The following is a 26,997-nucleotide window of genomic DNA, read 5'->3' on the forward strand; positions in this document are numbered from 1 at the left end:
ACAGAAGGGCTCGCCGGGCCTCGCAACGTGACGTGCGACAACTTTTTCACTTCCTACGAACTGGGCCAGCGGCTCCTGCGCAGGGAGCTCACCATGCTCGGTACGGTTCGCAAGAACAAGCCGGAATTGCCGCCGGCGCTCCTCTCGGTCAAGGGCAGGAGCGCCTTCTCCTCCGCGTTTGCCTTCACTCCCAGCACCGTCCTGGTGTCCTACGTGCCCAAGAAAAACAAAAACGTGATCCTGATGAGCACGCTACACTCGGCCGCCACGGCCGCCGACGACGTCCTCCTCGTCGACGCAGGACGGCGGGACAAAAAGCCCTTTGCCGTCCTAGACTACAACGCCACCAAGGGAGGCGTAGACAACCTGGACAAGGTGATAGGAACCTACAGCTGCAGGAGAAAGACGGCGCGCTGGCCCGTGGCGGTGTTTCACAACGTCCTAGACGTGTCTTGCTACAACGCTTTCGTCGTGTGGCGGGAGGCCCACCCGGACTGGATGCCCGGCAACCGCAGCAAGAGGAGGGTGTTTCTAGAGCAGCTGGGCAAGGCGCTCGTGACTCCTCTCATCCGCAGAAGGCGCCATCCGCCTCGCGGCGAAGCGTCCGCCTCGCTCGTGCGGACGCTTCAGAAGGGGGTTCGGGACACCCGTGCGGGTCCTCCTCCCGCTCCCTGTCCTGCTCTTCCGGACTCGGGGCAGCAGCAACAGCAGCAGGAGCAGCAGGAGCAGCAGGAGCAGCAGCAGCAGCAGCAGCAGCAGCAGCGGCAGGCCCTCACCGCAGACCTCGTCTGGGGTGAAGACGGGGACGATGAGGGTGACAGAGGAGAACACGACGGCCTCGGTTCCGCCGCTAGCGACCGGGCGCAAAAGGGCAAGAGGAAAAGGTGTCAAATTTGTCCGCGCGCGAGGGACCGCAAAACAAACAACGTTTGCCATCGGTGCGAGAGATACATCTGCCACAGACATTTGCTCTTCTGCTGTTCAGACTGCGCCCCTCGCTCCTGAAGATAATTTGTTTGTTCATTAGCAAATGAAATAATAATAATAATAATAATAATAATCATAATACTAATAATATTCCGTGTGTTTTATACTATTGTTGATGTTTTTGTTGTTGTCAGTGTAGTAACACTATTTACAAACAAAGTGTAACATGTAAAAGAAAAATAATTAATAAAATAAAGCAAAAGCATTTGAATTAGGGTATTTTGTTTTTTTTTTCTCCAACCTGGGAAGTTTCCAACTTGGAAACACACAACGTCACGGCCCTCCTTGTATTCCCACACACACACACACACACACACACACACACACACACACACACACACACACACACACACACACACACACACACACACACACACACACACACACACACACAAATTCTCCAGACAGAGATTCTCCATCCTCCAACCTGTGGATCCTCCTAACCTGCACGTTCGCTTTCCTCCTGGGGTCTGGCGTGACCCCCACCTCTCTCCTCCTAACCTGCACTTTCTGTGTCCTCGTGGGGTCGAGCGTGACCCCCCCCTCTCTCCTCCTAACCTGCACTTTCTGTGTCCTCGTGGGGTCCGGCGTGACCCCCTCCTCTCTCCTCCTAACCTGCACTTTCTGTGTCCTCGTGGGGTCGAGCGTGACCCCCCCCCCCCCCTCTCTCCTCCTAACCTGCACTTTCTGTGTCCTCGTGGGGTCCGGCGTGACCCCCAGCTACCTCCTCCTAACCTGCACTTTCTGTGCACTCGTGGCGTCTGGCGTGACCCCCACCTCCCTCCTCCTAACCTGCACTTTCTGTGTCCTCGTGGGGTCCGGCGTGACCCCCACCTCTCTCCTCCTAACCTGCACTTTCTGTGTCCTCGTGGGGTCCGGCGTGACCCCCTCCTCTCTCCTCCTAACCTGCACGTTCGCTTTCCTCCTGGGGTCCGGCGTGACCCCCACCTCCCTCCTCCTAATCTGCACGTTCGCTTTCCTCCTGGGGTCTGGCGTGACCCCCTCCTCTCTCCTCCTAACCTGCACTTTCTGTGTCCTCGTGGGGTCGAGCGTGACCCCCCCCCCCCCTCTCTCCTCCTAACCTGCACTTTCTGTGTCCTCGTGGGGTCCGGCGTGACCCCCAGCTACCTCCTCTTAACCTGCACCTTCTGTGCACTCGTGGGGTCTGGCGTGACCCCCAGCTACCTCCTCCTAACCTGCACTTTCTGTGTCCTCGTGGGGTCCGGCGTGACCCCCTCCTCTCTCCTTCTAACCTGCACGTTCTGTGTCCTCGTGGGGTCTGGCGTGACCCCCACCTCCCACCTCCCAACCTGCACGTTCGCTTTCCTCCTGGGGTCCGGCGTGACCCCCACCTCCCTCCTCCTAACCTGCACGTTCGCTTTCCTCCTGGGGTCTGGCGTGACCCCCTCCTCCCTCATCCTAACCTGCACGTTCTGTGTCCTCGTGGGGTCCGGCGTGACCCCCACCTCTCTCCTTCTAACCTGCACGTTCTGTGTCCTCCTGGGGTCCGGCGTGCCCCCCTCCTCCTAACCTGTACGTTCGCTTTCCTCCTGGGGTCCGGCGTGACCCCCACCTCTCTCCTCCTAACCTGCACGTTCGCTTTCCTCCTGGGGTCCGGCGTGACCCCCCCCTCTCTCCTCCTAACCTGCACTTTCTGTGTCCTCGTGGGGTCCGGCGTGACCCCCTCCTCTCTCCTCCTAACCTGCACTTTCTGTGTCCTCGTGGGGTCGAGCGTGACCCCCCCCCCCCCCCCTCTCTCTCCTCCTAACCTGCACTTTCTGTGTCCTCGTGGGGTCCGGCGTGACCCCCAGCTACCTCCTCCTAACCTGCACTTTCTGTGCACTCGTGGGGTCTGGCGTGACCCCCACCTCCCTCCTCCTAACCTGCACTTTCTGTGTCCTCGTGGGGTCCGACGTGACCCCCACCTCTCTCCTCCTAACCTGCACTTTCTGTGTCCTCGTGGGGTCCGGCGTGACCCCCTCCTCTCTCCTCCTAACCTGCACGTTCGCTTTCCTCCTGGGGTCCGGCGTGACCCCCACCTCCCTCCTCCTAATCTGCACGTTCGCTTTCCTCCTGGGGTCTGGCGTGACCCCCTCCTCTCTCCTCCTAACCTGCACTTTCTGTGTCCTCGTGGGGTCGAGCGTGACCCCCCCCCCCCCCCTCTCTCCTCCTAACCTGCACTTTCTGTGTCCTCGTGGGGTCCGGCGTGACCCCCAGCTACCTCCTCTTAACCTGCACCTTCTGTGCACTCGTGGGGTCTGGCGTGACCCCCAGCTACCTCCTCCTAACCTGCACTTTCTGTGTCCTCGTGGGGTCCGGCGTGACCCCCTCCTCTCTCCTTCTAACCTGCACGTTCTGTGTCCTCGTGGGGTCTGGCGTGACCCCCACCTCCCACCTCCCAACCTGCACGTTCGCTTTCCTCCTGGGGTCCGGCGTGACCCCCACCTCCCTCCTCCTAACCTGCACGTTCGCTTTCCTCCTGGGGTCTGGCGTGACCCCCTCCTCCCTCATCCTAACCTGCACGTTCTGTGTCCTCGTGGGGTCCGGCGTGACCCCCACCTCTCTCCTTCTAACCTGCACGTTCTGTGTCCTCCTGGGGTCCGGCGTGCCCCCCTCCTCCCTCCTCCTAACCTGTACGTTCGCTTTCCTCCTGGGGTCCGGCGTGACCCCCACCTCTCTCCTCCTAACCTGCACGTTCGCTTTCCTCCTGGGGTCCGGCGTGACCCCCCCCTCTCTCCTCCTAACCTGCACTTTCTGTGTCCTCGTGGGGTCCGGCGTGACCCCCTCCTCTCTCCTCCTAACCTGCACTTTCTGTGTCCTCGTGGGGTCGAGCGTGACCCCCTCCCCCCCCCCCCCTCTCTCCTCCTAACCTGCACTTTCTGTGTCCTCGTGGGGTCCGGCGTGACCCCCAGCTACCTCCTCCTAACCTGCACTTTCTGTGCACTCGTGGGGTCTGGCGTGACCCCCACCTCCCTCCTCCTAACCTGCACTTTCTGTGTCCTCGTGGGGTCCGGCGTGACCCCCACCTCTCTCCTCCTAACCTGCACTTTCTGTGTCCTCGTGGGGTCCGGCGTGACCCCCTCCTCTCTCCTCCTAACCTGCACGTTCGCTTTCCTCCTGGGGTCCGGCGTGACCCCCACCTCCCTCCTCCTAATCTGCACGTTCGCTTTCCTCCTGGGGTCTGGCGTGACCCCCTCCTCTCTCCTCCTAACCTGCACTTTCTGTGTCCTCGTGGGGTCGAGCGTGACCCCCCCCCCCCTCTCTCCTACTAACCTGCACTTTCTGTGTCCTCGTGGGGTCCGGCGTGACCCCCAGCTACCTCCTCTTAACCTGCACCTTCTGTGCACTCGTGGGGTCTGGCGTGACCCCCAGCTACCTCCTCCTAACCTGCACTTTCTGTGTCCTCGTGGGGTCCGGCGTGACCCCCTCCTCTCTCCTTCTAACCTGCACGTTCTGTGTCCTCGTGGGGTCTGGCGTGACCCCCACCTCCCACCTCCCAACCTGCACGTTCGCTTTCCTCCTGGGGTCCGGCGTGACCCCCACCTCCCTCCTCCTAACCTGCACGTTCGCTTTCCTCCTGGGGTCTGGCGTGACCCCCTCCTCCCTCATCCTAACCTGCACGTTCTGTGTCCTCGTGGGGTCCGGCGTGACCCCCACCTCTCTCCTTCTAACCTGCACGTTCTGTGTCCTCCTGGGGTCCGGCGTGCCCCCCTCCTCCCTCCTCCTAACCTGTACGTTCGCTTTCCTCCTGGGGTCCGGCGTGACCCCCACCTCTCTCCTCCTAACCTGCACGTTCGCTTTCCTCCTGGGGTCCGGCGTGACCCCCTCCTCCCTCCTCCTAACCTGCACGTTCTGTGTCCTCGTGGGGTCTGGCGTGACCCCCTCCTCCCTCCTCCTAACCTGCACGTTCGCTTTCCTCCTGGGGTCCGGGGTGACCCCCTCCTCCCTCCTCCTAACCTGCACGTTCTGTGTCCTCGTGGGGTCTGGCGTGACCCCCACCTCCCTCCTCCTAACCTGCACGTTCGCTTTCCTCCTGGGGTCTGGCGTGACCCCCTCCTCTCTCCTCCTAACCTGCACGTTCTGTGTCCTCGTGGGGTCTGGCGTGACCCCCACCTCCCTCCTCCCAACCTGCACGTTCGCTTTCCTCCTGGGGTCCGGCGTGACCCCCACCTCTCTCCTCCTAACCTGCACGTTCTGTGTCCTCGTGGGGTCCGGCGTGACCCCCACCTCCCTCCTCCCAACCTGCACGTTCGCTTTCCTCCTGGGGTCCGGCGTGACCCCCACCTCCCTCCTCCTAACCTGCACGTTCGCTTTCCTCCTGGGGTCCGGCGTGACCCCCAGCTACCTCCTCCTAACCTGCACTTTCTGTGTCCTCGTGGGGTCCGACGTGACCCCCTCCTCCCTCCTCCCAACCTGCACTTTCGGTGTCCTCGTGGGGTCCGGCGTGACCCCGACCACCACCCCCCACTGCACATCCTCACCCACTTGTGGGGTCAGATGTAAAACCCTCCTCCGTTGCCCTCGTGGGGTCTAAAAATGAGAGCTGCGTGAGGGTTAATGCCGTTCACCTGTCGACAATGGAAACCCGAGTTTGCCGAAGGAAACATGCGGCAGCAACGCCTCGTGGCGTAGCAACCCGCCACCGTCGTCACAGAGTCCCCCCGTCTACGTCGCCTCGAGACGACGTAGGAGGGGTCCTCCGGGTAGGCCCTATGAAAGTCCCGAATTAAGTCCTTGTCCAATATGAGCCGAGACGCCACCCAGCTCCGTTCCTCCGGACCGTATCCCTCCCAGTCTACCAGATAGGAGAGACCCCGACCTCGACGACGGGAACGAAGAATCCGGCTAACTGTATAAGCCGGGGCACCGTCTATCATGCGGGGCGGGGGCGGCCCGGACGGCGGCTCCCCTTCGTCTTCCAAAACAGGCTTCAGCTGGGAAACGTGGAACACCGGGTGCACCCTCATTGACGCAGGTAAGTCGAGCCGGACTGCCACTGGATTGATGACCCGAGTGATCGGGAACGGACCCACAAACCGTGGGGACAATTTACGGTTCATGTCCTTCAACCTGAGATTCCGTGTGGAAAGCCAAACCTGGTCTCCCACCTTGTACTCAGGAGCCGGCACTCTCCGCCGGTTGGCGTTGCGTTCTGCCCGCTGCTGGCCCCGAAGAAGGAATGACCGTACCCGCTGCCAAGTACGATGACATCTAGAGATTAGTCCCCGTACTGAGGGCACCGACGCCGCTTCTTGTTGAGCCGTGAACAACAAAGGTTGGTATCCGTATCCGTATTTTACGTACCGCTCTACCTCCCTCCACATGGACGGCCACCAATAACGTTGGGAAATAAGAGCGAGAGTCCGTGAGATACCCGGGTGACACGCCAGCTTAGAATTATGCCCCCAAAGGAGCACCTGTCTACGTAGACAAGCTGGTACGAATAAGCAGTTGTCCTGTATCCCGCTTGGAACAGGGAGAGAGTGACGAAAAGTCCTAACCCTCTCTTCTAAGTCCCACTGCAGGGCTCCCAGGACTGTCCGAGGGAGAAAGGTGTCCGCCCCACGGTCTTCTTCAGTCTCAAACTCCTCCTCAAACTGCCAGGAGAGGGCGTCGGGCTTCACATTCTGAGCCCCTGGCTATAAGACAAGGAGAATTTAAATCGAGCAAAGAACAACCGACCCACCGAGACTGTCGGGCATTTAACCTGCGAGCCGTTCTGATGTGCTCCAGGTTACGGTGATCAGTCCAAACTATGAAAGGTTGCTGGGCTCCCTCCAGACAGTGACGCCACTCCTCTAACACCATCTTGATGGCTAAAAGTTCCCGGTTGCCAACATCATAATTCCTCTCGGCCGGTGAGAGGCGCCGAGAGAAGAAGGCACAGGGATGAATCTTCCCATCACCCCTCTGTCGCTGTGACAGTACGGCCCCCACTCTGGTACAGGATGCGTCCACCTCTACAATGAACTGTAGGTGGGGGTCGGGTAACCGCAATATGGGGGCCGAAGAGAACAGTGATCGTAACTGCTGGAAAGCGGCCCTCGCTTCTTCAGTCCAGCGAAAGCGAGTCTTGATGGACGTGAGCCCGTGTAAGGGGGCCGCCACCTTACTTAAACCCCGGATGAACCATCTATAAAAGTTAGCAAACCCTAGAAATCGTTGCAGCTGCTTACGGTCCCTGGGTTCTGGCCACTCCGCGACAGCCGTCACCTTAGCGGGGTCCATTGCCAGGTGACCGGGCTGAAGGAGGAACCCGAGAAACGAAGTCTTCACCGTATGGAACTCGCACTTCTCTGTCTTAATAAACAGTTGGTTCTCTAACAGTCTCTGTAGTACCTCCCGCACATGGGACACGTGTTCTCTCATGTCCCTCGAAAAAAACAGGATGTCATCCAGGTAAACAAACACGAACCTGTTGACCATATCCCGTAATACATCATTAACCATCCCCTGGAATACTGCCGGGGCGTTAGTGCGGCCAAAAGGCATAACTAGATACTCATAATGACCTGTGGGGGTGTTAAAAGCAGTCTTCCATTCATCGCCCTCTCGGATGCGCACCAAATGGTATGCATTTCGTAGGTCCAATTTTGTGAATATCGTAGCCCCCTGCAGCAGTTCGAAGGCCGAGGACATTAAGGGTAATGGGTATTTGTTCCGCAACATCACACTGTTCAGCCCCCTATAGTCTATGCACGGTCTCAACCCTCCATCCCTCTTTGGAACAAAGAAGAACCCCGCCCCGGCTGGTGAGGAGGAAGGGCGTATGATACCAGCCTTCAGGGACTCCGCAATGTAATTCTCCATCGCCTCCCTCTCCGGTTGCGACAACGGGAAAATCTGACCGCTAGGTGGTGATGCCCCGGAGAGAAGATCGATCGCGCAGTCGTAAGGACGATGGGGGGGTAGAGACGTTGCCCTGGACTTGCTGAACACCTCACGCAGATCGTGGTACACCGTAGGTACCTGGTTCAAGTCCACATCATCGATCACTACCGTCGGTGATTCTGCCAACCTCCCTCCTGCTCCGCGCAGGCAATTCTGCAGGCAATAGGGGCTCCATTCCAGAATGTTCATATCGACCCAACTTAACCGTGGGTCGTGCAGTCGCAACCATGGCAGACCTAGCAACACAGGAACATCTGGGCAGACATACAGGTTAAACACTAACTTCTCCCTGTGATTGCCCGAGATCAATAGTTCCACCGCCTCGGTGTGGTGCGTGACCCGGTGTAGCACTTGTTTGTCCAGTGCATTTACCGTCAGCGGTTCCTCTAAAGCCACACAACTTAACCCCAGTTCCCGTGCAAAAGTCTTGTCCATAAAATTACCTTGCGATCCGGAGTCGATGAAGACCAATACCGGCCGCATAGCACCCGCCGCCACCACCGTGGCCTCTAACACTGGTTGATTTAGTGAGAGGATGGAGGATCTGCGACTCGCCGGTGTCTCACCTCCCGCCGACGAGCGTTGAAGTTTAAAGGACAGTCGACCCGCTTGTGACCTGCTCTCCCACAGTACAGACACAACCCCTCCTGCCATCGGCGCTGCCTCTCCTCCTGGCTGACGCGATGCTGTCCCAGTTCCATGGGTTCACCCTGATCTTGGAATGCAGCCAGGTCGGTCCGATGGGTGCGAGGCGGTTGAACGGCTGCTAGCGTACGTTGTCCTCCTGATGACGCGCTAAATCCCTGATGCGGTGAGTCGGCCCTATGATGCGCTCCTGGCCCCGACCCTCTCCTGGGTGACGACGCTCTCTGAACCGCTCGTTCGGTCTCTCTTGAAGTGAGTCTCTGGCCCAGATCAGTCACCAGCTCAATCAGTTCACATAATCTCGAAGGCAACTTACGTCCTAATAGTGCATTCTTGGTGCATTCAGACAACCCCTCGTAAAACTTATCGACTTGGACCTCCTCGGCGTAATTCAGTTTGGCTGCCAGAGTCCGGAACTCCAAGATATAACTGGCCACCGGCCGAGACCCCTGGGAAAGCCGGAACCATTTTGCTGCAATCACTCTTCGTGCTGACGCAGGGTTGAACATTAGCCCCAACTCCTCCGCAAATTTAGCGAAGGTAGAGCAGCGCTCAGCGTGTCCCTGAAACTCTGCCATGCCCCAGGTAAACGCATTGCCCCCCATCTAGGATAAACAATAAGATACCTTATCTTGTTCCGTGAGAAACCTATTTGGTTCAGTAGCAAACTTGAGTCAAATGTGATTAAGGAACCCATCTAGGCGGCTAGCTTCGCCGTAGAACCTCTCAGGCGGGGCTAACGACACTGTCGGAGCACACAAAGCCAGTCGATGTGCTTCTTGTGCCACCGTACTAATGGCACTTAGGGACCTGGCGGTCTCGTCTAGCTGCTGCATCGCTCGTCCTAACGTGGCGCCCTGCGAGCCTACGGCAGTCTCTAATTGACCTTGCTCTGCTGGGTCCATTTTGGCTGGGGTGTTCTGTTACGACCCGGGTGATCGGCTACTAAGACTGGTACCCAAAAGCAGGACAAGAAGCTGAGCACAGTTGAGCGGATTTAATAGACACACTCAGGAAAGCAAACAAAAGCCCTGCAGCCACACTGGCAGGAATCCCGTAGTATATAACGGTTGCACACAAGACAGGACAAATGAGCAATAGGGACAACTAATATAGGAATAGCCGCACGCTCCTCTAACGGCGGTATGGGAAACATCAAAACCCCACTTAAACGGTAGGACCGATGTAAACAAAAACGCTGTCACAGTCTAGATCATTTAGTCACTGTAATTACTCATTTCCGGTTTTATTTTGTCACCACTTCCTGTCGCAGTCATTGTTAGTTTCAGTCAGCCTTGCTCCCGGTTCTAATCTACTCACCTGTCTGTCATTTAGTCATCACCATTTAGTATTTAAGCACCACCTCTAAGCCCAGCACCTTGCCAGATTGTTTGTTCACTCACCCGTTCAGCTTTCCAGCATTCTTACCTTTACCTTGCCGTGCTTTTGATCCTGTTTTGTTCCTGACCACGTCTCTAGCCCAGCCTGTGATTATCCTGTCTGCCTGTGTGAGTCTGACCATTGTCTATCTTTGACATCCGCTTGCCTTGTCCTCGTCTGTGCTGCTACCGATGACCCACCTGTGATACCGCCTTGCCGTAAGTCCAACCGAAGCCTGTCTTTTGACCACCGTTTGCCAGATCCTTGCCTGTACTGAAACCCGCCGTCTTTGTGTACCGACCCTTGCCTGCCTGACCACGAGCTCGAATAAACCCTGTTGTTCACTGAGCCTTGTCTCCGCTGTGCGTGTGGGTCTGCTACCTAGAGCGCCGTGACAGTACAATCTGGCCACACTCGGACCCAGCCGGCGTCTTGCATCTGTTTAAGGTCTGCAAGGGATTTTTTGTTATTGTGTACTTGGACAACGCAGAGTCGCGATGGTGTTTTCCTGCGCGAGGCTGCCGGAGGACCTCCGCTGGTGCTTCGAGGAGCTTGCGAAGAATTACGCGGAAGCCCCCAGTCTGAAGGTGCGGCTCCGCGTCATAAAGCAAGCTATTGCTATCCTGGAGGAGGAATTCTGGTGGCTTGATTACCCGGAAGTGCAGACGCTTTTTGAGAGGCTCCAGGCAGTGCGGAGGGATTTGGCACGCGCTCTGCGCGCGGCGCCCGCCAGCGTCGCATCAGCTGTTCCTGCTTCACCGGAAAGAGATCCTGTCGCTGCTCAGTCGAGTCAAGCTCACGTTCCTGTCGTCGCTCAGTCAAGCCAAGCTCACGTTCCTGTCGTCGCTCAGTCAAGCCAAGCTCACGTTCCTGTCGCTGCTCAGTCGAACCAAGCTCACGTTCCCGTCGCTGCTCAGTCGAACCAAGCTCATGTTCCTGTCGCCGCTCAGTCGAGTCAAGCTCACTCCCCTGTTGCCACTCAGGCAGATCCAGTCCCTGCTCCAGACGCCGTTCAGGCAGATCCAGCTCCCGTTCCAGACACCAGCTCACCGGCCCAAGTCCATGCCCACGCTACCGCCATAGTTCCCCAGTCCAAGTCAGCCCGTACCGTGGCCCCAGCTCCTGCTTCAGCCCTGGCGGTTGAGGAGGTGAAGCCCACAGCTAGTCGTCAGAGGTCCAGACGGCGTCGACGACAGCCGGATTCCCCTGTCCAGGCTCCAGAAGACTCGGCCACTGAAATCAAGCGGTCCTCTCCGCCAGAAGAGGGCACCCTTGCTTCATCAGACGACATGCCCACCTCCATCGCAGGCATCCCGGACGGCATCTTCCAGCGGATCCGTGCCCAATGCGCCCCTCCAGTCCTGTTCCTGTTTGCACACTATCTGAACTCCGCTGAGGCAGCGACCGACCCGGTTACCAAGGAGCATCACTTCCGGGAAGCCGCCCTGCTCATCGCGCGGAAGCCGGCACTGCGCGAGGCCCTGGGTTTCATTGAACCCCCGTCAGAGCCTGCACCCGTTCCTGCGTCTAAGCCTGCACCACTGGCCCCAGCGTCTAAGCCTGCACCACTGGCCCCAGCGTCTCTGGTTGCAGCAACTCCCGCCTTAGCCTCAGCTCAGCCACGTCAAGCTCAAGCCTCAGCTCAGCCACGTCAAGCTCAAGCCTCAGCTCAGCCTGCAGCAGCTCAAGCTCAAGCCTCGGCCCCGCCACGCCAAGTTCAAGCTTCATCTTTACGCCAGCTAGTGGACACTCCTGGCCAGCCACACCAGGCCTCAGTTCCTGTTCCCGTCGGCCAAGTAGCGGCCGTTCCAGTTCCTGTCCCCGTCGGCCAAGTAGCGGCCGTTCCAGTTCCTGTCGGCTCCTCGGAGGAGGACGCCGTTCCAGTTCCTGTCGGCTCCTCGGAGGAAGACGCCGTTCCAGTTCCTGTCGGCTCCTCGGGGAAGGACGCCGTTCCAGTTCCTGTCGGCTCCTCGTTGGAGGACGCCATTCCAGTTCCTGTCGGCTCCTCGGGGAAGGACGCCGTTCCAGTTCCTGTCGGCTCCTCGGAGGAGGACGCCATTCCAGTTCCTGTCGGCTCCTCGGAGGAGGACGCCATTCCAGTTCCTGTCGGCTCCTCGGAGGAGGACGCCGTTCTAGTTCCTGTCGGCTCCTCGGAGGAGGACGCCGTTCTGGTTCCTGTCGGCTCCTCTGAGGAGGACGCCGTTCCAGTTCCTGTCGGCTCCTCGGGGAAGGACGCCGTTCCAGTTCCTGTCGGCTCCTCGGAGGAGGACGCCATTCCAGTTCCTGTCGGCTCCTCGGAGGAGGACGCCGTTCTAGTCCCTGTCGGCTCCTCGGAGGAGGACGCCGTTCTAGTTCCTGCCACTGTCAGCCCCTCGGAGGCCGCAGCCCCCGACGATCCCCAGGAGGGGGTCGTCCCGGCCGCAGCTCCTGCCGCAGCTCCTGCCGCAGCTCCTGCCGCAGCTCCTGCCGCAGCTCCTGCCGCAGCTCCTGCCGCAGCTCCCGACGATCCCCAGGAGGGAACCGCTCCCGCCGCAGCGCCTGTTGCAGCTCCTGCCGACCTCCCGGAGAAGGTCGGTCCAGCTCTGTCTCCTGCCGACCTCCCGGAGGGGGGGGTCGGCCCGCTCCTGGTTCCTGTGTTTTTTGAGCCGATGTGTGCAGATGCTGCTCCTGGTGGTCCGGTCCCGGACACGCTCTTCTCCGCTCCTGGTGGTCCGGTCCCGGCCGCGCTCGGCTCCGCTCCTGGTGGTCCGGTCCCGGACTCGCTCGTCTCTGCTCCTGGTGGTCCGGTCCCGGACTCGCTCGTCTCTGCTCCTGGTGGTCCGGTCCCGGACTCGCTCGTCTCTGCTCCTGGTGGTCCGGTCCCGGACTCGCTCATCTCTGCTCCTGGTGGTCCGGTCCCGGACTCGCTCGTCTCTGCTCCTGGTGGCCCGGTCCCGGTCACGTTCGTCTCAGTTCCTGGTGGTCCGGTCCCGGACACCTTTGTCTCTGCTCATGGTGGTCCGGTCCCGGACACGTTCGTCTCTGCTCATGGTGGTCCGGTCCCGGCCACGTCTGTCTCCGTTCCTGGAGGCCCGGTGCTGGCCGCGTCTGCATCGGTTCCTGGTGGCCCGGCTCCGGCCTCGTCTCCACGTCTGTCTTCGCCTCTGGTTCCGGCCTCGGCTCCACGTCTGTCTTCGCCTCTGGTTCCTGCCTTGTCTTCACGTCTGTCCTTGTCTCCGGTCCCGGCCTCGTCTCCACATGGGTTCCTGTCTCTGGTTCCGGCTTCGTCTCCACGTCAGGCCTCGTCTCCACGTCTGTCCCCGTCGCTGTTCCCGGCTCTCCGCCGGCTCTCGCCTCACCTGCTTGACGGAGGGCCAAGTCCTTGGCGAATCCTGTGACAGGGATGGCGCTGCCTCCTGCATCGTCGGCCACCTCGGCTGGCTGGTTCCGGATGCAACCACCTACCTGGAGGTCGCTGTTTCCCGCCTCGACGATGGCGCGGGTTCCGCCATTGCCAACCGCCGCGTCTTCTCAGCCCCCGGGAGCACCCCCAGTCTGGAAAGCACCGGCGCATGCGTTTGGCCACTGGAGGCGGCATGTTCCGACGCCGGCCTCCTAGGACTCCAGCCTTGCCCTCGGGCACAAGATGTGCCGTCTCGGCCTGGCGGCTCCTTGAGGAGGTTTCTGGACTTTGTATGTTCTTATCATGGACTCACCTCATGGACTTTGTTCTGTTCCCTGCCACTCAGTTCTTGTGCCTTGATCATTATGTGTCGTTCTAGCCCGTCACCCATCATGTTTAGTTGTGTTTTCCTCTTTTTGGTTTTCTGTGGGACGTCTGGGAATCCGTCCTAGACGGGGGGGTTCTGTCACAGTCTAGATCATTTAGTCACTGTAATTACTCATTTCCGGTTTTATTTTGTCACCACTTCCTGTCGCAGTCATTGTTAGTTTCAGTCAGCCTTGCTCCCGGTTCTAATCTACTCACCTGTCTGTCATTTAGTCATCACCATTTAGTATTTAAGCACTACCTCTAAGCCCAGCACCTTGCCAGATTGTTTGTTCACTCACCCGTTCAGCTTTCCAGCATTCTTACCTTTACCTTGCCGTGCTTTTGATCCTGTTTTGTTCCTGACCACGTCTCCAGCCCAGCCTGTGATTATCCTCTCTGCCTGTGTGAGTCTGACCATTGCCTATCTTTGACATCCGCTTGCCTTATCCTCGTCTGTGCTGCTACCGATGACCCACCTGTGATACCGCCTTGCCGTAAGTCCAACCGAAGCCTGTCTTTTGACCACCGTTTGCCAGATCCTTGCCTGTACTGAAACCCGCCGTCTTTGTGTACCGACCCTTGCCTGCCTGACCACGAGCTCGAATAAACCCTGTTGTTCACTGAGCCTTGTCTCCGCTGTGCGTGTGGGTCCGCTACCTAGAGCGCCGTGACAAACGCTGCTTAACGGCAGGACAAAGATAAACAAAAACGCTGCTTTAACGGCAGGACAGATGAAAACAAAACGCTGCTCTAACGGCAGGACAAATGTAAACAAAACGATGCACTAACGGCAGGATAGATGAAAACAAAACGCTGCTCTAACGGCAGGACAGATGTAAACAAAACGCTGCACTAACGGCAGGATAGATGAAAACAAAACGCTGCTTTAACGGCAGGATAAACGTACACAAGGCTCTGCTCAAACCCGCAGGCCAGGTATAACAATACGTCGCTTCAAACGGCAGTATAGAGTAAACACGGCGCTGCATACGGCCGGCTAACAGTCTACGTACGATTACGTAATGTTCAACAGAGAATCCTACGCAACATGGTGCATGGCAGAGTACTTACGGTGAACTACTTGTGCAAGACACAGTAAGGCAGAATACGGCTAGGACATCCTAAGGATTGCTCTTAGCTTACGCTACACCCCAGCAACTAGGCCAATGCCCAGTCGCTCCTTAAATACCAAAACCTCTTAATGCCGTTCACCTGTCGACAATGGAAACCGGAGTTTGCCGAAAGAAACATGCGGCAGCGACGCCTCGTGGCGTAGCAACCCGCCACCGTCGTCACAGACTAATTACAGGAAGACAGAACAAGGACACAAAACCAAAGGGGGGAACCAGGCTGCCCCTGGTGGCATGAAAGCCGAGTCACTACATAAATAATAGTAATAGTATAGTAATAAATAGTATTAATAGTTCGGTTATAAACTACTTCACACACAGTGTATATATATATATATATATATATATATATATATATATATATATATACACATCGACATTGACTCGCTGATCCACACCACCAGGATCTACAGCTCGGACATCGGGTTGTCATTCGGACTCGAGAAATGTGGGAGGATGGTGACAAAGAGAGGCAAGGTAATCCACACAGAAGGGGTCTCACTCCCAGAAGGAAGAATAGCAGACATTGAGGACAATTACAAGTACCTTGGAATACCACAGGCAAACGGCAACCTTAAACAGGCAACAAGGAATGCGGCAACAGCCAAATACCTCCAACGAGTACGGCAAGTCCTAAGAAGCCAGCTCAATGGCAAGAACAAATCCCGGGCAATAAACAGCTATGCTCTGCCAGTGATCAGATACCCTGCGGGAATAATAAGGTGGCCAAAGGAAGAGATACAGACCACAGATGTTAAGACACGAAAGCTCCTCACCATGCATGGAGGGTTCCACCCCAAATCCAGCACCCTGAGACTGTACACTAGCCGCAAGGAAGGAGGCCGAGGACTAGTGAGCGTGAGAGCCACTATCCAGGATGAAACATCCAAGATCCATAAGTACATCAAGGATAAGGCCCCGACAGATGACGTGCTGAGTGAATGTCTCAGGCAGTGGAGAACAGAGGATGAGATGCTGGAAGAGGGACCATCATGGGAGGACAAGCCCTTGCACGGGTTGTACCACCGGAACATAACTGAAGTGGCTGATCTCAACAAATCCTACCAATGGCTTGAAAGGGCTGGGCTGAAGGACAGCACAGAGGCACTCATCCTGGCTGCACAGGAGCAGGCCCTGAGCACCAGAGCCATAGAGGCCCAGATCTACCACACCAGACAAGACCCAAGGTGTAGACTGTGCAAAGAGGCCCCAGAGACGGTCCAGCACATAACTGCAGGGTGTAAGATGCTGGCAGGCAAAGCATACATGGAACGCCATAACCAAGTGGCAGGCATAGTATACAGGAACATCTGCGCGGAGTATGGACTGGAAACCCCAAGGTCAAAGTGGGAAACACCTCCCAAGGTGGTAGAGAACGAGCGAGCCAAGATCCTGTGGGACTTCCAGATCCAGACTGACAGAATGGTAATGGCGAACCAACCAGACATTGTGGTGGTGGATAAAGAGCAGAGGAAAGCCGTAGTGGTGGATGTGGCAATACCAAGCGATGGCAACATCAGGAAAAAGGAACATGAGAAACTAGAAAAATACCAAGGGCTCAGAGAAGAACTGGAGAAGGCTTGGAAGGTGAAGGCCACAGTGGTGCCTGTGGTGATCGGAGCACTAGGGGCTGTGACCCCCAAACTGGAGGAGTGGCTACGACAGATCCCTGGAAAAACATCCGAAATCTCAGTCCAGAAAAGTGCAGTCCTAGGAACAGCAAGGATACTGCGCAGAACCCTCAAGCTCCCTGGCCTCTGGTAGAGGACCCGAGCTTGGAAAGTGGATGAGACAACCCGCGGAGGGTGAGAATAGAGTGTGTGTGTGTGTGTGTGTGTGTGTGTATATATATATATATATATATATATATATATATATATATATATATATATATATATAAACTCCTTTCTCGGAAGGGACCAACTCCCTTGGTCCCTCTCATCCGCTTTTCCAAGCTCAGGTCCTGTACCAGAGGCCAGGAAGCTTGAGGGTTCTGCGCAGTATCCTTTTTTTTTTTTTTTGTTCTGTCCAGCAGTTTAGCAAGCAGCATATCTTATGCTGAATGCCATATTGTGATGGACAGCTTTGCTTTAACAAGAGGAGTATATATATATTGCTTTAACAAGAGGAGTATATATAGAATATATACACACACTCTATTCTCACCCTCCGCGGGTGGTCTCATCCACTTTCCAAGCTCGGATCCTCTACCAGAGGCCAGGGAGCTTGAGGGTTCTGCGCAGTATCCTTGCTGTTCCTAGAACTGCACTTTTCTGGACTGAGATTTCGGATGTTTTTCCAGGGATCTGTCGTAGCCACTCCTCCAGTTTGGGGGTCACAGCCCCTAGTGCTCCGATCACCACAGGCACCACTGTGGCCTTCACCTTCCAAGCCTTCTCCAGTTCTTCTCTGAGCCCTTTGTATTTCTCTAGTTTCTCATGTTCCTTTTTCCTGATGTTGCCATCGCTTGGTATTGCCACATCCACCACTACGGCTTTCCTCTGCTCTTTGTCCACCACCACAATGTCTGGTTGGTTCGCCATTACCATTCTGTCAGTCTGGATCTGGAAGTCCCACAGGATCTTGGCTCGCTCGTTCTCTACCACCTTGGGAGGTGTTTCCCACTTTGACCTTGGGGTTTCCAGTCCATACTCCGCGCAGATGTTCCTGTATACTATGCCAGCCACTTGGTTATGGCGTTCCATGTATGCTTTGCCTGCCAGCATCTTATATATACATATATATATATATATATATATATATATATATATATATATATATATATATATATATATATATATATATGGGTTGAGGGGTGCAACCAGCTGCTGAAACCAAGCAAATCTGTTAAGTAAACACTCTCGCCTCAGCTCCCCGGAGACACGCATACGCCAACCCTCAAAATGGCCCTACTCCGGCACAGGGCCGCCGGTCTCAGCAGCCACCACACCCCCGCCGCAGGGGATCCATGCGTCAAGCCCAGAGTTCTGTTGTTTAAGGAAGTTTTTAATGGTGGTTTCCGTGTTTTCCTCCGCCTGTTCTGGAATCCCCGAGAAAACCAGGTTGTCCCTCATGGCTGCAAATCAATGATGCCTTCTTTTATTTTTTTATTTTCGGCCGCTAGCTGAGCTACATCCTCCGTCAGGGACTGCACCATTTCCTTCAGGGCCTCGTTCTCGGTGGCGAGAGAAACCACCTGCTGCTGGCTGAATTCCAGGGAATCGCGAAAGGCCATAAACTCTTTGTGGAGGAGTTCCACTAGCGCCAGACGCGCGTCGAAACTTGATATTTTTTTCTCTATGGACTCCAGGATGTCTGTGATGTTTTTGTCCGCCGAGCTAGCTCCAGGTGACTCAGGTGAGTCGGACGGACGGGACCTCTTGTTTGGAGCAGTGTCCTTTTTCCCCATTACCAGACGCTCAAAGCACTTGTTGATGTACTAGAAACTTTCTTTGGTGTTATCTAGAATGGTAAGATGGTTGATTATTTCCCGTAAAATAAGGTAGTTATTTATTTATTTAAATTGGCGAATAGTTTGTCGCGCTGTTGTTTACTACCGGTGTCGCGCCGCCTTGTTGAATTTCTCATGCTGTTCTCGCAGAGTCTCGCGTTCTCTCACAGCATTGCGTTCCACCAGACAGTTGTTCCTTGATGACAGACCTGTGCAGTATCCTTGCTGTTCCTAGGACTGCACTTTTCTGGACTGAGATGTCGGATGTTTTTCCAGGGACCTGTTGTACCCACTCTTCCTCCTGGTGAAATCTCCCTTCTGACATGGCTTCCCCCTTGCCGTAGAATTTGTGTTGTACTTCGTCAATGATAGCAGTTGCTGTTTGTGCCGTTGCCGTTTGTGGATGTTGGAACACCTAGCTACTAGTTGCTTCGCTGATGCCTAAGAGGTACAGCCAGATGCCCATACCTGAAGCACTCAAAACTGCCAGCCGCCTAAAGAGATACACCAGAGATACCGAAGCCAGACGCATTAACCTGCAAAATTACTCTCAATGGCAGGGTAATAACAGCAGAGCAGACCCACCAAGGCTGGAAACTGACAGTACTGGAAAGGGATATGGGAGAGGGAGGCATCACACAACAACGATGCACAGTGGCTGGTGGATCTGAGGGAAGATCACAGCAACCTCCCTGAACAGAAGCCAGTGACTATCACAGTGGCAGACATCCAACAAAGAGTCTCAGGTATGAAAAACTGGACAGCACCCGGCCCTGACATGATCCACGTCTACTGGCTAAAGAAGCTCACTGCAGTCCAAGAGCGCCTGGCAGCACAAATGAACCAGCTGCTAAGGGATGGGACTCACCCTGAATGGCTAACCGAAGGGCGAACAATCCTGATAATGAAGGATCCCTCAAAGGGTACAGTCCCATCCAACTACTGGCCAATAACCTGCCTCTCCACAACATGGAAGCTCATGTCAGGCATCATCGCAGCTAAGATAAGTGGGCACATGGGTCAATACATCCACAATGATGGTATGAGTACCAGAGGAGCCAAACACCAACTCCTGGTAAACAGAACAGTCGACCAACACTGCAGAGTGCGACACACCAACCTGTGCACAGCCTGGATCGACTACAAGAAAGCCTATGATTCAATGCCACACACATGGATCACTGAATGCTTGGAGCTGTATGACATCAACAGAACTCTAAGGGCCTTCATTGCAAACTCAATGAGGTTATGGAGAACGCACAGTCACCTCCTCTACATGGATGACATCAAGCTGTACGCCAAGAGTGAGCGAGAGATCGACTAGCTGATCCGCACCACCAGGATCTACAGCTCGGACATCGGGATGTCATTCGGGCTCGAGAAATGTGGGAGGATGGTGACAAAGAGAGGCAAGGTAATCCACACAGAAGGGGTCTCACTCCCAGAAGGAACAATAGCAGACATTGAGGACAACTACAAGTACCTTGGAATACCACAGGCGAATGGCAAGCTTAAACAGGCAACAAGGAAAGCAGCAACAGCTAAACACCTCCAACGAGTAAGGCAAGTCCTAAGAAGCCAGCTCAATGGCAGGAACAATTCCCGGGCAATAAAAAGCTACGCTCTGCCAGTGATCAGATACCCTGCAGGAATATGAAGGTGGCCAAAGAAAGAGATACAGACCACAGATGTTAAGACACGAAAGTTCCTCACCAGGCATGGAGGGTTTCACCCCAAATTCAGCACCCTGAGACTGTACGCTAGCCGCAAGGAAGGAGGCCGAGGACTAGTGAGCGTGAGAGCCACCATCCGGGATGAAACATCCAAGATCCATGAGTACATCAAGAATAAGGCCCCGGCAGATGACGTGCTGAGTGAATGTCTCAGGCAGTGGAGAACAGAGGATGAGATGCTGGAAGAGGGACCATCATGGGAGGACAAGCCCTTACACTGGATGTACTACCGGAACATAACTGAAGTGGCTGATCTCAACAAATCCTACCAATGGCTTGAACAGGCTGGGCTGAAGGACAGCACAGACAACAGCACTTTGGAGCCTGTTGACCACAGTTTAACGTCATCTGGGACGTCAGAACCCCAGACACCGTTGTGTGGTTGGAAGGGGCCATCCTGGTCACGCTTCTGTCTGATGTTCGTACGTTTGTACGGGATCTTATCTTTTTTTTTTTTTTGTTCTGTTTAGCAGTTTAGCAAGCAGCATATATTACGCTGAATGCCATATTGTGATGGACAGCTTTGCTTTAACAAGAAGAGTATATATAGAATATATATACTCTTCCTGATTTATGGTTTATTTAATGGTTTATTTAGCTAATCCAAAATGTGTGTGATGTTGCTGTGTTGGTGGACAGGTTAGGTTTCTGCTTTAGGATGTGTATGCGGGAGGGTGGGGGGTGGGTGGGGGGTAAGGCGTGCAACCAGCTGCTGAAGCCAAGCAAATCTGTTAAGTAAACAATCGGAGCAAAAAGAAAATAAAAAAATAAAGAAGCAGGGATGTACCTTAGGCTAACACATTCATAACTGAACAATTTTTGTACTGTGGTTTACCTTGGAGATTAATACTAATACCAATAATAGTGCTAAGGTATGTGCACATACTAATACAAACATATACATACAATATACATACATGTGCATTACTATACATATCCCATACTACTTAATAAAAGTCATGACATACAACACCACAAATTCCATATTCACACATTATTCATATTGGTAGTGATAAGTATCAATAATACTTACAGTTGGATTTGGAACGTGTCCCACTACAAGGTTAGTAAGGCTGTAGCTTAACATTATTCACCCAAAGGGTGAGGCAGACGTTGGTGCATGAACAATGCCACTTGTGGAAGCCAGGGTGATGTGAGGGGCTCGGCCACTACGCCCATCCAGCAAGCAGAGGAAGGAATCCCAGCAGCCAGGGAGCCCACACACCTTCAGTTCCAGGAGGGCAGGTGTTGCGACCCAGGCCGCCCACACAGAGCCCCCCCAGGCAGAGCTGCAGCAGCCACAGAGACAGCACCCGGGGCCAGAGTGGGCCACCGGGGGTCAACGCTGTCCGCCCCATGATAACCAGGGGCAAACACTCCCCCAGGCGGGAGGGTCGGCCTGAAAGAGTAGCGCCTGAGGACCCACAGTCCGTAGGGAGCCCGCCAGAAGATGCCCCCGGGCCCAAAGTGGGGCCCGCCCCCAGTCCACCACCCCCACACGAGCGGATCGGGGCCTACCCCATCGGCCCGACCTCATCCCCTGGCGCCACAGCGGCCTGCAGCACAAGGCCAGCAATTGGTGGGGGTCAGCAGAAAAGAGACCACCCAGGCAGACAATCAACGTACCCCGGGCGGAAAACCGGACCCCCCACACTTCAACCGCACCACACGCATCCAACCAACTCACACAAACACAGACGCATACACCCACCCACATATGCAACTCACATCATCACATCAACACACACACACACACCATAGACTCTCTCACAACAAACTAGTCAATCATACGTGAACCAATGCACTCTCAGATACATTCTCGCACCCACACCATTCGCTTGATCACATTCGTGGGGAGGGTAGGTCTCCGGCCTGCCGTCCATGTGGCCCCAGGCAGGGACCGCAGCTTCTCCCGAGCCCCGACCAACCCCCCCAACCCGGGGGAGGCAGAGGGCAGCAGAAAAAGGTACCCCAGAATCCTGCAACCCAGCTTGGACGTGAGCGTGTAGAACTAAAGTGCACTGAAGGTGGGTGACACCTCCAGGAGCACAACCGCTGGCTGACGGTGTGTCCCCCGGACAGTGCCCCCCCTCGCCCTAAATGTCTTTTTGCAGTTAAAACTGGGTGGTGATCTCTCCACCAGGGCCAGTGGCCGAGACCACAACTGGCCTCAGCCCCAGGCCCCAGTGAAGGAGCCCACCCCCGGCCCTAAATGTATGTGTATGTGGCTAAGTATGAGGAACTTTGGGAGATAGCCAATTCTCCGAGGGGTCCAGCAGACAGAGCCATCAATGTGAAGGCTCCGTCTACTGGCCCCCCCGGAAGGAGCCCCCAGATTACTGGACAAGTGTGTATGACTACTGCAATTAAAACTGCAGAGCATCCCACTTGGAAGGGACGGAACCACTTCCCAGTAGCCCCGGTCCCTCCATCAGCAGGATGCCCCTTGCAAACCTAAGTGGATGAATGCGGAGAAATGTAGTTGGGAAGCAGAGCACCAGGGTCCGCAGAGCCAGGTTCCCGACTGGCTCTGCTACCTATCCCACCACCCCCCACAACCCCCAGCCAGGAAGGGACAGCCGAGACCCAGGGACCGCAGTACTACTGCCCAGGCGCCACACGCAGCACAGCCAGAGCCATCCTCACCCTTCTTTCACACTTACCCATTCTCTCGCTCAAGTATGCCCATGCTCGCCCCGTGTAGTGTGACACTCAAACCCACACACATACTCTGCAGTTGTGCATTGAGGGCCGGCCTCCGCCCAGGGCCCAATAAAGGTTTTAGCCTGAGTAGTCCGCCAACCCCCCCTGCAACAGGCCCGAGCAGTTACCAGAGGGCGTCGGACCGCTAGGGCAGGCAGCGCCCCACTCGAGCAGGGGCAGCGCCCCAGGGGAGAGACACCCCTCCGGGCACAGGCAGGCACCCCCAGAGGGAGTCCCCCAGACCCAGGTCACCCAGGTCTCCACCCCCAGGTCCGCCCCCGCACACCGGCAGGGAGGCCCGCCTCCGGCTCCCCGGAGACAGGCACACGCCAACCCTCAAAATGGTCCCACTCCGGCACAGGGCCGCCGGTCTCAGCAGCCACCACACCCCCGCCGCAGGGGACCCATGCGGCCAGCCCAGAGTCCACCAACCCGTTGTCCTGGTTCCTTAGGCAGGCAGGCACCCCCAACCACTAGTCACCCCACCACCACTGTGCCAGACATGACGCAGTACCCGAGCCCCACGCATCCTTACCTGGAAATGGAATCAATCAGCGTATAGTTTTGGTCATTGATTTGATGAAGCAGACAATGTGTCTAAGGTGGTATAATCTAACAAGCTGTTCAGGTATTGAGTAATGCTTAATTTTTTTTTAGTTTTCCAGTTCATAAGGATGATTTTCTTTGCGACACAGAGGGCAGAAAGAAGTGTGTGTGATGAGTTTGTCTCTAGATCAAGCCCACTTAGATCTCCTAGAAGACAAAGTGCAGGGGCTGCTGGGATTGGACAGCTTAACTGGGTTGACAGGTGTTCACATACTCTTTGCCAAAATTGCTGCACAGTTGAGCTTGACCAGAATGCATGTAGGAATCTATCTGCTGTGTTATCTGTATCTGTACAGAGACCCATTTGGAACATCCTTTGTCCTGTATAGTGAGTTCTATGAAGAATTTTGTATTGTATTAGTTGTAAATTTGTATTTTTTGTCATTCTGAATAAATTAGAACATATGTTATTCCAGAACGTGTAATTAGTGGTAATATTGAGATCAGCTTTCCATTTAGAGATCGGAAGGCTCACTGTCTGGTCTACATTGGAAATTAAGATATAGATTTTGGATACTGTCCTTTTCCCTGATATATCAATAAATCGCTCTATTACTGGTGGTGGTTGCATGTGGATGGGAGTATTCTTACTTTTTGCATTAAGTATTGACTTTAGTTGTTGGTATTCTAAGAAATTGGCACTAGTGATTTCATAGTGAGACACTAGTTCTTCAAAAGAGGTAAACTTGTCTCTTGTGAAAACATGTTTCAGATGTGTTATCCCTTTGATATGCCAAGTTGGAAAGTGTATTGCCTTTTTGTTTTGTATAGTGTCTGGATTGTTCCAGAGAGGTGTGTTTTGGCAAAGAGTAAGCGAAGACCCATTAATTTTAAGAAACTCCCACCAGGCTTGCAGAGAGGCTTTTATGCTAATGTTCTGGTAACAACTATGATGTTTGATTTTGGTGCTGATAAAGGGCAGATCTGCAACTTTAATATTTTCACAAAATGTTTGTTCAATGTCTATTCAGGAGGAGTCTGCTGGCATGGGTTTTATCCATTTGTGGACATGGTTCAGTCTATTGGCAAAAAAATAGTGGTGGAAGTTAGGTAGTTCTAGGCCGCCGCAGCGTCTGGATTTTTGAAGAGTTTTTAAACTAATTCGTGGTGGCTTGGTTTTCCACAAAAACTGTGAGATGTAGGAGTCTAATGTCTTAAACCACGCCTGGGCTGGCTGAGTTGGAATCATTGAGAATATGTAATTAATTTTTGGCAGGATCATCATTTTTATGTTGGCAATTCTTCCCATAAGTGAAATGGGAAGGGACTGCCATCTTTTGAGGTTGGCTTCTATTTGTTTTAATAATGGATTGTAGTTTAGATCAATAAGCTCTGATAGCCTAGACAACAATTCAATGCCCAAGTATTCAATGTTCCCTGAATGGAGTGTGGTAGAGGAGATGTTAGTCACCTTAAGGTTAAGTGGTAGCACTATAGATTTGGTCCAGTTAATAGAGTACTCTGAAAGTCCTGAGAATTCATCTATGAGGCTGATAGTTGTAGGAAGAGACGTCTGTGGCTCCAGGAGAAACAGTAACACATCGTCAGCATATAAACTTATTTTATGATTTACTGATTTGGTCGATATTCCAGGATTTCCTTCATGTTGTCTTATTGCTGCGGCTAGAGGTTCAATAAATATTGCAAATAGTGATGGGGAAAGTGGGCAGCCCTTGTCCCTCTATGCAGATTAAACTTTGGTGAGATCTGGTTGTTTGTTCTGACTGCAGCGTTTGCTGAGTTGTATAATATTTGGATCCAGTCTATGAATGTTTCCCCAATGCCGAATTTGTGCAGAGTGGCTAAAAGAAACTTCCAGTTTACTCTATCGAAAGCTTTTTCTGCATCTAAGGAGACGATGGCTGACTCTAGTTTATGGATGGTGACATAATCAATTAAATTAATTAGTCTGTTCATATTGTTTGTTGACTGTCTACCTTTAATGAAGCCTGTTTGATCAGAGTGAATTACATATGGAGTGATTTTTTCTAATCTTCTAGCAAGTGCTTTACACCCTATTCTTAGATCTACATTTATTAGTGAAATTGGTCTATAACTCGATGGGAGTGTAGGGTCTTTCCCTGGTTTTTGGAGCAGGCTTATGAAGGCAGAATTCATATTTGTGGGTAATGAATGTTGTTGTTTAATTTCAGCGACCATTTTGTAAAAGCTGGGTGCCAGCATGGACCAGAACTCTTTATAAAATTCAGTTGGGAATCCATCTGGTCCTGGAGCTTTTTTATTGGGCATCTCCTGCAGAGCTTCATGTAGTTCTGCCAAAGATAACAATGAGTCTAGAGTTGTAGATTGTTCTTCAATTAGCTTTGGCAGTTCTAGTTTATTCAGAAACGCCTCTATGGCTGAGGTGGGTGGATCTATTTGGGACGTATATAACTCTTGGTAAAAGTTTTTAAAGGTATCAATTATTTCATGGGGATCACGAGTAATGTTGCCTTCCTTATTAGTTATTGAATGGATGATTTGTTTCTCTTTATTATTTTTTAATTGGTTAGCTAGAAATTTACCACATTTGTTAGCATGGTCAAAGTTCTCCCAGCGTAATTGGTCTATCTGAAACTGAGTTTTGCAATCAATTATATTATTTAATTTCAGCTTTAGATTCTTTAGGTCTTCTAGGACATCATTGGTTGGAGAGGCAGCATATTTAATCTCTAGAGATTTTATTTTCTGCTCTAATTCTAATTCAAGTAACATGTCCTTTTTTTTCTTGTGTGATGAATATGAAATAATTCTACCGCGCATAACTGCCTTCCCAGTCCCCCAAAGAACACAGGGTGAGATTTCCGGTGTATCGTTGATTTCTATAAAGGTTTTCCATTCTCTCCTGACATAACTGATGAAGTCTTGATCATTGAGTAATGATGTATTAAACCTCCAATTCCTGGTTGATAGTGTGGCTGTCTTAATCAACGAAATGGACATTGGTGCATGATCACTGATTGTGATAGAGTGAATATTGGTGTCAGAGACATCTTGTAAGACTGAGTTATTTACTAAAATATAATCTATATGGGAGTGAGAGTGGTGAACTGGTGAGAAAAAGGTATATTCCCTGGATGTAGGATGAAGAGAACGCCATGTGTCACAGAGACCGAAGTCATCCATGTACTGTTTTAAGGTCTGTACTGATTGCCAGTTCCTGTTGCTCACAGCTTTGCTTAGCCTGTCCAACTCTGGGTTAAATACTAAATTAAAGTCCCCTCCTACTATAAGTTTGGAACCAGAGTGAGCAGACAGTGATGTGAAGAAGCTGTGAAAGAAAGAGGGGTTGTCAGCATTAGGGCCATACACATTAGCTATGCAATATTCAATGTTTCCTATCAAGATATTAATGATTATATATCTCCCTTCTGGATCTACAATGGTATCGTTATGCGTAAAGTTAATCTTTTTATTTATCAGGATGGCGACCCCTCTTTGTTTAGAATTGTAACCGGCTAAGTAAGCATGTGGGAACTCTGCTGATGCCAGAGTGTAATTTATAATTTTGGGAATATGAGTTTCCTGTAGTAAAACAATGTCTGCTTTTAGGGTTTTCAAATGGTTAAATATTTTAAATCGTTTCTCCTTCTTATTGATTCCACGTACATTCCAAGTGACAATCTTCAGTGGTGTCATATCTTACCTGACTGCTGTGGATCACTAGTCTTGTGTGTATGTAGTGTGACAGACTTTAGGTGTGTGGCTAGCCTTAAGTAC

General features: G+C 53.5%; 3 protein-coding genes across 3 annotated transcripts in view; all 3 read left to right on the forward strand.

Annotated features, from left to right (window-relative positions):
- The window catches only part of LOC129603703 (piggyBac transposable element-derived protein 4-like), a gene marked incomplete at its 5' end in the record, with an annotated part of 2,195 nt that extends 858 nt beyond the window's left edge, over nt 1–1,337 (forward strand). Inside the window, one exon of the mRNA XM_055506414.1 lies at nt 1–1,337. This exon is cut by the window's left edge and continues 215 nt beyond it. Coding sequence (XP_055362389.1) covers nt 1–1,005 — 1,005 coding nt within the window.
- LOC114850884 (NACHT, LRR and PYD domains-containing protein 12-like) overlaps nt 1–26,997 on the forward strand; it is a 369,265-nt gene that overhangs the window by 253,327 nt on the left and 88,941 nt on the right.
- LOC129603679 (uncharacterized) overlaps nt 1–26,997 on the forward strand; it is a 258,884-nt gene that overhangs the window by 114,628 nt on the left and 117,259 nt on the right. The gene's annotated exons all lie outside the window — the stretch shown is intronic.

This window comes from Betta splendens, chromosome 24 (genome assembly GCF_900634795.4).
Source record: "Betta splendens chromosome 24, fBetSpl5.4, whole genome shotgun sequence".
Classification (NCBI taxonomy): domain Eukaryota; kingdom Metazoa; phylum Chordata; class Actinopteri; order Anabantiformes; family Osphronemidae; genus Betta; species Betta splendens.